The sequence below is a fragment of the Carya illinoinensis genome, chromosome 6, assembly GCF_018687715.1.
Source record: "Carya illinoinensis cultivar Pawnee chromosome 6, C.illinoinensisPawnee_v1, whole genome shotgun sequence".
NCBI lineage: Eukaryota > Viridiplantae > Streptophyta > Magnoliopsida > Fagales > Juglandaceae > Carya > Carya illinoinensis.
Window position 1 is genome coordinate 33386142 of NC_056757.1, and position 11352 is coordinate 33397493.

At 36.2% G+C, this 11352-nt stretch overlaps 2 protein-coding genes across 2 annotated transcripts; one reads left to right on the forward strand and one right to left on the reverse strand.

Moving 5' to 3' along the window:
* Positions 1 to 401: 401 nt before the first annotated feature.
* Positions 402 to 4361, forward strand: LOC122313565 (DNA-directed RNA polymerase III subunit RPC8). Its single transcript, XM_043128678.1, has 8 exons — positions 402 to 558; positions 666 to 782; positions 854 to 949; positions 1498 to 1585; positions 2128 to 2212; positions 3337 to 3400; positions 3498 to 3587; positions 4038 to 4361. The coding sequence occupies exons 2-8, from the start codon at positions 672 to 674 to the stop codon at positions 4107 to 4109; spliced, it is 606 nt and encodes a 201-aa protein (XP_042984612.1). The 5' UTR covers positions 402 to 558; positions 666 to 671; the 3' UTR covers positions 4110 to 4361.
* A 2082-nt stretch (positions 4362 to 6443) lies between these two features.
* Positions 6444 to 9304, reverse strand: LOC122314082 (polyol transporter 5-like). The gene is made up of 3 exons (XM_043129490.1): positions 8988 to 9304; positions 8246 to 8592; positions 6444 to 7714 (listed from the first exon to the last, which is right to left on the reverse strand). The coding sequence occupies exons 1-3, from the start codon at positions 9136 to 9138 to the stop codon at positions 6596 to 6598; spliced, it is 1617 nt and encodes a 538-aa protein (XP_042985424.1). The 5' UTR covers positions 9139 to 9304; the 3' UTR covers positions 6444 to 6595.
* Positions 9305 to 11352: the final 2048 nt, after the last annotated feature.

The window sequence follows — 11352 nt, forward strand, 5'->3', positions numbered from 1 at the left end:
AATGATAATTGGAAGAGTTGAGTTGGGACGTAAGGTGCATGCTTGCCAGAAAACAACTTTTCGGTTGAAAAAACTCTGATTAAAACGTAATTTATTTACAATTCAAATTAGCTACAATTATAGTAAAAACTCTCTTTAAAAATAGAGCAATCTAGAATGAGAAATGTTTATTGATCTTACGAAAAATTAATCAATAATCAACTACAATGATAGCAATAGCAATAGTAATAGGGATAATTATACACCTACAATTCTCTTACAAATATTTTATAAACCTACAATTTTGTTATAAATATTATATAATTTATTATATATATATAATTATTTTATAACTCATTTCGTATAATTATATCACTTCATTTAGTCATTATAAATAAATTTTAATTTTACAAATTACTCCTCATTTACAAAGAAATATAAAATATTTATTTATTGTTCCCTTTTGTGGAGCGCCCTTTGCCTTTTCTTCTTTTATTTCCCCTTCACTATCCGCGGCAAGTGCACTGTCAATACCTTCGTTGTCTGCTCAATCTACCACTATAAATCAGCCGCCACCAAGTAAGGCTCTCTGCTTTTCATCCTCATCACGTACGCATGCAAATCACTTTTATGTTTTGTTTTTAAGTTTTAATTGAGATAATTTTGGATTATAAATTTTGAACAAGGTCCCAATGTTCTACCTTAGCCGAATCGAGCACACCTTTCGCGTGCCGCCGAGTCTCCTTAGCCTTCCTATCGAGGAAGCTGTCAAGGGAGAGCTTGAAAGACTCTTCTTAGATAAGGTCTGTTGTATGGTTTTTCGGTTCACTCTTTCTGGACTTTGATCAATCTAAAGTTAATATTTGTGTTGAAGGTTATCGCAAACTTGGGGCTTTGCGTTTCCATCTACGATATCATATCTATAGAAGGTGGCTTTATCTTTCCCAGTGATGGTGCCGCAACCTATACGGTATTCTTGATTATGTTATTACGTTGTACTGGTTTCAGGGATCACTTTATGCTTTCCATGTACGTTAGGGTTTTAATTGTAAGGTCTCCCTGTGTACTTATGCTCCCCCTGTTCTTGAGGGTTTTAAATCTACGTTAAGGAAAAAGTTACCGTGTAATGCCAATTACCATTCTTGTTCCGTATTCACATTTAGCATAGATTTTATAGCCAATTACCAGGCACTCAAAGTCAAATTCACATACACTCGTCACTCAGTGGAGTTATGAGTAGGGGAGAGGAGCCTTATTGGTATCAACCATGAATAGCTGACGTTAACATATCTGGCGATTGAAACCAAAATTAGTATACTAGTTTTCATTAGTACCTCTTTCTGTTTCCTCTCTCTAGTGAATTTGTGACTATTGTTGCTTTTTTATTATGTACAGCTTTATTAGGTATCTGCTTACTTTATAAGATCTTAATCATCTATTAACTTAGAATGGGCATCCCTACATTTCAACGTTTTAATCATAAAATGGCTTTTTGATCTTGTTTTTATATTTTATCAGGTTGTCTTCAGACTCATTATGTTTCGTCCATTCGTGGGAGAGATTATTGCTGCAAAACTTAAAGAATCTAATGCTACAGGTTTACGCTGTATGTTCTGCCCAGCTTTACTTGGTTGACTTTAAAGTGCCTAGCACTTCTGCATCTATTCTTTTTCGTAACCCTTCTTTCCTATTTTGTAAGTATTATTTTATTCATTACTTATATTCACCCTATGCATGCTTGTGCTTCTCTTTTGGGCTTTTGCTAAGTGTGAGGCAAAATTTCAATCTACTGGTTTCATCCTTGAATGGGAACTAACCTGAATTGATTTGAATCAGCTTTTCCTGGATGGTAGTTGAGGACTCTGTTTAGATTAATATGAAAATCATTACTTTCTAAGTAGGTACCTCACAAGCATATTTTAGGACAGCATCTCTCTTTTCAATGATGGTAACATGGTATATCATCTGCCTTCATCTAGTCATATGTTCTACTTGGCAGAGTACTCATTTTTTTCGTGGCGTATAAAGATAGTTATAACTACTAATGAGAATGGTGGTAGTAGTGTCAAAATGATGCATCTTTCTTTTTGCAGGTAATTGAGATTTAACATAGTTATGTCATACTGATGTTGACTCTATACATGGCAGTATCACTTGGGTTTTTTGATGACATTTATATACCTGTCCATCTTTTACCAAATCCATCCCGCTTCAAGCCTGACCCGAATAAAAGGTACGGTCCCTACTTATTTTAATATTTTTCTTCTTTTTTTATACTGTTTTGCCAAATCCTTTTGTGTTGGGAGTGTAGAGTGACTTCCATGCAGTATTTTTATGCTTTTCAAGAGTTACACACGGAACCTATTTTTAAGCAAAGTTGGACTTATTGGGCAAGTAAAGTCTCATATGGGATTTGTTTCTTCACTTGACTGTCTTTGAGCATCCGTAAGTGATGCAAGGACCTTTGATTTCCCTTTTTTGAGAGCCATACACAGAGAGCCTCATTTTTGTGAGTAGTGCTGCAAGAGAAGAGAAAGGAGATGACTGCTATTGTTTAGTATCTCCGGGTCCAAGGGCTGACAGAAAATTGTAGATTTTTTCCTCTCTTGTTAGAAAAGTCTCATGTGTTAGTGGGTTTTGGGTCTATTGAGGCTATGGATTTGTGATACACCATATGATGAGATTGAAGGTAGGTGGTGTATGGGATCTCACATTACTTGGGAATGAGAAGTTCTTGCTCTTTATAAGGTTCCAATGGAGCTCCAATTGTATCATTGACTAGTTCTTTTGGAGTATAAGCCATGTGGTTTGGGCCTTCCATTGGGGCATTACAAATGGTATCAGAGCCTATCCCAACTAGAAATGTGGGACTTGAGCCTTCCTACAACGAACAGGCCGGACGAGGATATCGAAAATTTAAGAGGGGTAGATTATGATACCCCATATGATAAGATTGAAAGTAGGTGGTGTATGAGATTCCATATTACTTGGGAATGAGAAGTTTTTTCTCTTTATAAGGTTCCAATGGGACTCCAATTGTATCATTGACCAGTCCTTTTGGAGTATAGGTCATGTGGTTTGGGTCTTCCATTGGGGCGTTACGGGATTTGAGTGATTTTGACCTCTACTCTCTTATACTTCATATTTGGCTGTTAGATTTCTTCTTGATCATCTCCGCTAGTGGATGTAGGCTTTTTAAGTCAAACCACTTAAATCTTGGTGTCTTATGCAATTGTTGAATTTTATTCTTTTACTTTATGATGCTTGAGAATTTTTATATATCTATTGGATAAAATGTTTTGTTCATTTTATATCTCATCTTTTATTCATCATGCGTCACTACTGTACGGACTGCAGGGACAAAGGCATGTGGGAATGGGAGTATGGTGGAGAACCATATGTTATTGACGGGATTGATGAGGTTCATTTTGTTGCTATTGTTTTTCTAATAAGTTATGTAGGTATTCTCAAACATCTGAAGTGCTAGCTTTTGCTAACTTCTGGTTTTAAAATGGCAGATCAAGTTCCGAGTTCATAATGTAAGTTATCCTCCAATTCCCATTGAGAAGCCAAAAGAAGCTAAGCCATTTGCTCCGATGGTGATTACTGTAAGTTCATCCCATGAATTTCATAATTTGGTTGGGTGTTCACTCTTGTTGTAGCTTCCTTGATGTCGTACTTTTCTTTGAATGCTATTGAACAACCATAAAAGAGCTAAATTTCATACTTTGGTACTTTTTTGTTTAATAAAGAACCATCTTAATGTGTCAATTACCCGTTTTTCATCAAATGTGAACAAAAATATTGGTGAGGCCCTATCATAGTTTACAACCCTTAACTCATACCTACACACGACACATAAATATAGATTACTTTTGTAGGCATCCCTTAGTATATACATTTATTTTGCGTAGGAAACAATACTATTAAAATCTTTGTACAATCCAATCTGAGAAATAAACATATAGTGTTTCAAACTAAATGTAGTTGCTTCGTCTTTGGCAAATGGTGATTCTCATCTTTCAAGCTGTATCTCTAATATTATCTTTATTTCTTAGGGATCGATTAATGATGACGGTTTGGGCCCCATTTCATGGTGGGTTGGTGCAGAACAGACCGACGAATCTTAAGCAAGCCCAAACTGGCCGAGAATGGCTGTATTATGAAGCGACGGAGGTTGTGGGATGTTTTTGCTGATTCTTTTGCAAGGAGCTGAAATAAACATATAGTAAGAAAATTGTAACTATTCTTTGTGTAGCAAATGATATCATTTTGCTTTCCTTATTGCCCACGAAGGGTCAAACACTTTCTGAGGGAACGGTTGAACAAATTAATGGGATTATCCATTTTTTTATATATTGCCGAGTAACTTAATGGGACTATCAAGTATCTGCTGCTTCCTTACTCTAGTTTTCTGTCTGGCGGCATGCATTCCGCCCCAAATCTGCTGAAAGCCATAGGGCTTAATCGATTTGATGAAAGCACTGCACTCTTGTTGTTACCCGAACAGCTTTCGTGTGTTGTTAATTGGAACATGAAAAGTCTATTAATATATCTCTCGTATAATATATATTAACATTAAAGGGCACTCAAGTTTTACCATATTATCAGAGAATACTATTTGATGCTTGACAGATGGTGGAATATCTTATATGTCGGGTTAAATTATAAATTATTTGTTATTTGGTGTGGAAAAAATATATATGGAGATACACAAAATATCAGATACGCATCCATATCGGTACAAAATATTGGCCAAAACAGTATATATCATTACTAAATTGATCTTGGCTCTTTCATTTCAGCAAGTACTATAGCTAGGCAAGACAAAGTGTCCTGAACGATGGAAAACGATTCGCGACTGTCAGATATAATATATATTCGTATCATTTCAGCGCCCAGCAAGATTCCCAGACACCATCCTATTTATATATTATATCATGCATGGTATTCTTTGTCCTCTGCAAATCACATGCCTTGGAGCTTCGTTACCGGCTACTTAGCTTAGCTAGCTGCCCATCACCTGCTTGTCCATTTGTTTTACTACACGACGATTTTGTCTGGTATATGCATAAGACTAGTAATTTCATGTCCCCAATAAATTCTGCATCGAGGAATCCTCATCAACATGATTACAACCCTAGAGCCACGAAGAATCCTAAGAACCCGTGTAGGAGTTTTTTTTCACCTTAGTAGAGTACCATTAGAGTATAGATGCATACATAGAAGCAATGAAAAATACAGAGACTATACATTGATTTGGATTTCTTTTTTATCTATTCATAATAGACATGATGGGCAGGTGAATATTTTGGTCGAGCTGCTACATTTTGAATGGTCAGGACTCCTAATTGAGATGTGACAGCTGGTCATTCAAATGAGACTAGTTATTTATTTTGGAAGTCAAACCCCAAAACGTGTAGGACTAGTGTGACAAGAAAATTTTAGACGAAAAGGCTGTCAATTATGCAGTATAAACAGAATCTTGGATTGATTTCAAATTTCAATGATATGACGAGAGCAAATAATCTTAGTCAAAGGTTGCAAGCTGGGATAATTACATACTCGGAAAAAGAAAAAGAAAAATGGAAGATAAACAAAAGAATTATGGGACTTAATTATTATTTCAATTATAATAATCCACAACGAATTTGGGATTTAGATCTCTTAAAATCTGTTGTATAAATTATCCCTCGAGATGGGCATTGTCCGGCTGCCTCCTCTCAAATTTTCTACCATCTGACATAAAATTTCAGCATGAGCATACTTGGCCGGTAGTTTTCAGATATACACGTTACCTGCCAAACTATACATCTTTGTTCACGATAGAAAAACAAAAGTTGAAAAAGAATGAAAGGTACGTTTGACCATTAATTAGGATAATATATAGCCACTGATTATTCATATGACAGGAACCTGATTATGACGCCCAACTCTGAGTCTTGATCATGTACTCATTACTTAAACCAGCTTTAATTTCTCGCCTTTCACTGATCTCTAATAATGGAAAGTACTACTCCCCGAGTCCCCTCCACTTTGGACGGGTAATTGCCTCATTCTTTCCCTCGACTCAAAACCATACAATTAGCTAGGGCCGATCCAAACCTAGCAGCCTAGCTACTAGGGCTAGCTTATTAATATCGATCATGATCTCATGCTGATCTAGGCATGCATTGGTCATTGTTGTCATTATCTTTAACTTGGTTTTGCTAATTTTATTAATGCACCTATTCACTCTCTTCAATTGCTCAATTACTACTTTTTCCTTACAACCCATGCATCAAATATATATATATATATATATATATATATATATATATATATATATAAAATAGAAACCATCACTTTTTATGATCGAGATCATGTAATTTTGTACGAGAATTATGTTATATTAATAACTATATATGATTGTCTCACTTCTATATGTTGTATTTTTTAGTAAGAATTAAGTACGTACTCGAGAGTTGATGCATACTTCTAGCTATCACAATGTAATACGCAGTAAGTAACGTGACAAGAGTTTTAATATACATAACTTTAATTTCCCAGTAAACTCTTATCTTCTTGGAGCCAAACATGATACATAAAGTCGATCTTTTTGCCCTAAGACTGCAAGTTAGTCGACGTACTGGTCCCTAGCTAACTGAATCTGACCTTTCCCGTTGCCTTTTCCAGCAGCATGATTAACTTCCTCCTTCTGTTGTTGTTCGTTCTTAATGGGTTTAGCAAACTTCCACCCGAAATTACCAAACAATCCCTCCATGTCCTCCAGGGTTCGACCTTGTGTTTCTGGTAGCATAAAATAAAAGAAGATCCATGACACAGTGGCGATGGACGCATAGAGAAAGAAGGCTCCGCCGATGGTAATCCCTTTGCTTAGTGATAGGAAAGTCATGGAGATGACCCCACTCGTCACCCTATTCACTCCTACTCCAATACTCGCACCCTGCGCTCTTAGCCTCAACGGGAAGACCTCCGAGCTGTACACCCACGTGATGGGTCCCATCCCGATCGAGAAGAACGCCACGTACGACAGCACCATGGCGATGCACAGAGCCACAGCCCACATTAGCTTATGATCCGAGTGTTCTATGATCGTTAGGCCGATTCCGAGTGTCGCGAGGGAGAGAATCATGCCTGCAACGCTGCTAAGGAGCAATGGTCGCCTTCCGATCCTGTCCAGCAAGAACGTGGCAACCAAAATGAACATGGTCTTCGTGAACCCGACTGCTACTGTCGCTAGTAGCTTGTCGTTCGTCGACGTGATACCGGCCTTCTCAAAGATTCTCGGACTGTATAGAACGACCGAGTCGATACCTGATGATTGCTGGAAGAAATGGATACCTACGGCTGCGATTAAGGCGTGGCGAACGGGTGGTGTGGGACGGAGGAGTAGTTCTTTCCACACGTCCTCGCCATGACTCTGTTTGGGCACCTGAACGATGTCGTCCGTACAATTCTCTGGAATGCCGGCTGCTCCTTTGATGTCGGCTAGTCTTATATCAGCCTCCTCCTTGGAGTCCGAGGTTTTGTCGAGGACTCGCTTCGCCTCACCGAGTCGACCCTGCATGACCAACCATCTGGGTGACTCGGGCATGCCCAAAACGACGATTCCGAGTATAACAGCGGGGATAGCACCCACTCCGAGCATCAGCCGCCAGCCCAAGTGAGTTGGGAGCTTAGAAAAAGCGTAGTTCGAGACGTAGCCCAGCAGTATCCCACCGTTGATGAATACCTGTACAAAACACGCGGAGATAATCAACTTCATTTTCTGGGAAAAGACGTTAAGATATAAAATTATAAATTGTTATCTGTAAAGATCCATAGTTCGTCGAATTTTAAAATGAGTTTTTTCTAATTATCATTTCACTCCTTATACATTATTTTTATTTTTATTTATTTTATTTTTATTAAACTATAAACTAGTTAAATTATTCTAATTAAATCTCATTTATATCTAATCTCATATCATTTTATTGTTATAATTTTTTTAAAATTTTAACAAAAAATATTATAAATAATTTAATATTTTCATTATTTAAAATAATAATAATATTAAAAAATAATATTTTATATAATTTTTAACTTTTATTTCAAATGATCTTTATCTCAAAATAATACATAAATGAAATGAGGAGTGAAAATTTTCTTTTAAAATTATTAATTGGGAAGCAAAGGGTGTAATTTATATCTAATTATATGTATTTTCTTGGAGAGCAACGAAGGGGTGTCGTTGAGTTATATAGTTACTGTGCTACACACGAACCTCCGGAAATGAGGTGAGGAAGCCACGAGAGGAGGCTGGAGAGACCTCGGCAGTGTAGACCGGGGCGATCATCAGCGCATAACCGACGCCAATACCGGCTACGAAGCGGCCGACCATGAGAAAGGCGTAGTTGGTGGCGAAGCCCATGAGGATAGCCCCAACGAAGAAAATTACTTCGGCTACCACAATAGTGTAACGGCGGCCTATCCAGTCGGATGTTCTACCGGCTGCGCAGGAGCCGATGAGGCAGTAGAGGTTAAGTATCCCGGCGAGGATCTCAACCTGGACGTCGTTGATTTTCAGATCCTTTTTTATGTAGATCATTGCTCCGCTCATTACTCCAATATCTGAAGCAACATAAAGATCATGATTAGGACGTACAACGTACATGTTGGGAAAACGTAGTAAAATACAGAGAAACCACTTCAAAGGAAACACTTTCCGGAGAAAATCAGACAGAAATCACATGTCCCAGAAGAGCGCTCCCCGTGCTTTTGGATATAGTCGTTTTCATAATTGAAGAAAAATGGAAAATGATTTCTCTAGGAGAACTACTGCTTTGCCAACGGAACCTCATCAACGAAATCAAAAGAGAATAAACTAGCTAATAACCGCCATAACGATACACCATTAATAAACCCACCAAAAATATTTGTAATGAAAAGTCAGTGAATCGAAAAAGCCTATACAAAAAGAATGATACTAAATATATATAGCGCAAAAGGTCAAAGTTTTTACTGACCATAACCCAGTAAGACGGAAGTCATGGAAGCCAAAACCGCGCAAGCAATAGCATACATGTTCCTTTTGGGTTTCTTTGGAGGATCAAAATCCACTATACTTTTCTGGGGCTGGTCGGAAATGTCATTATTTTCAGCTTTCCGGTCAGCCATCTTGGATAGACAGCTAGAGAAAGATGGAACAAGAGGGTTTCTATCGGAGACGATCCGAGTGCTTTGTGGTACTGCCTTTTGCAGATAAACTCAAGTGGCCACGAACCAGCACTGGTTGTCCAGCGGTGAGGTTCGGAGGCCGGTTGCTTAAATAGACAATAATTGCTAGCGTCACTGCCATAGAAAACTTCGTTTGCCTCAAATATCTGATCCATTTCATTTTATCTAATTAAATATTATAATTTTTTCAAAATAAAAATAATATTTATCGCACGTCATCTCAACACTGTAACTCACGGTCCAAATCTCCCGAAACTCTCTTTTCAAGCTTTAGCTTGAAGCTGCTGGAATATGGTATATATTATTTTGTACGAGTACTGTATGTCGTTTAGAAAAATTTGTCCTTACTGAACTTACCCTCAAGTAAACGAACGATAATAAATAAATAAAAATAATCCTTATCCTTTTTAATAATTAATATACGTTAAGAAATTTTATTTTATTTTATTTTAATTCATACTCTGCCTTTTAGAAAAAAAAAAAAAAAAACTTACATCGATATCTAATATATATTTTTTTATTTTTTAAAAAAATACGATAATTTCTTTTTATTAATAACCCTCACTTAAAATAAAGGAATATGATCATTATAACCGTACACATAGAATTACATATAATCCTAAAATCAAAACAGACCAGAGATCAAAATCAAATATAAAATAACTCAATCAATATACAATATACTAAAATAAGCATATAAATCAAAAGCAAAACAACATACACATCGATATCTAATATGCATACCTGAAAAAGATTGATTTTTACGTTTTTGCAATTTTCTGGCCCGTATATACCAACCGATAATGGCCTCCGGTCCGCGTGTCATGCGAAAGTAATACGTTCAAAATATGCAAATGCAAATGTTTCACCGGGAATTAATTAATTAAGTTCCCGGCCAATAAATTAATTAAGCATATTATATAAATGTTGATGCAAGTAATTGACAACATTAGTGAAAAAATATTTTAGCCACAAAAGAAATTATACAAAATTAAATCTATAAATAAATATGATTTGATTTTTTAGTATGTCGGATTGTAAAATTACTTTTAATATAAAATAAATCTAACGAATTACGTGAAATCATGTCAGTTTATAAATTTATATTAATATAATCTTTTTATATTTTTTATATCGACGCAACCCAACAAAATGCATATTCTCGTAAATCAACGGACAGCATGTTACGAGTAGTGAGTACTACTGCTCGGGTATCTCGCATGCACGCACTTTAATATATATAAATGCCATACAGATTAATCAAGAGTAGTTAACGGCCATTAGGCAGTCCAAAGAGGCAGTACTGACCAGATTCATAATGTTCATAATGTATATTATATATAGTATTAGTACATTAAATATATAAGACTGATATAATTAAGATATATAGTTATGTGTTTTTTGTGTTCTAGCAAACTATATAAATATAATATAATAACATATAATATTTATATATAATTAATATTCAAATGTGCCAATTATGAGTCGAATTTTTTACGAGTTGGTAAACATTAGTTGAGTCACATAATTAGCAAGATTAATACAAATATATATCGTTCAATAATTGCATTTAATTTAATGTTTGTGAAGGTCAAATTTGAGTTTAAACAAACTTATAAGTTTGAATTGATTGTCGAGTAGTGCTGAACTTTGATTAAACAGGTCATCAACTTATACGTGTGTGGTTAACGAACATTTCCGTAGATGGGACTCTACATACGTTTATTTAATCATGTCAATCGTCATCTACATGACCCAGCGTGTACAACACGGACACCAAAAAGGTTGGACCACGTGACGCATATGATTAAACAGATCACCAAATATATATAAATTAAAGTTTCCATTTAATTATTTTCCTGTTCTTTAATTTCAAGTCAATCAAGGGAAGGCGGAAAAAAAGAGGATAAGCTAGAGAGCTCATGATTCTAAGTATTTGTCTTATTTGTCGAATTGTGGTTCAGCCGATCGAACTGCGTTCATACATAGATACCCCGCGCGGGTCAACACAGACGGGCTGATCTCCATTTCTGCAGACACACGAGCATCAAGGCCTGGTGCTTTAGCATTGCACGAAAAAGTTCTAGAAGGCATATATGCATGCACTTGGGACATCGGAAAGGTCTAAGATTTATCTACTTAGGGCATCGAAAG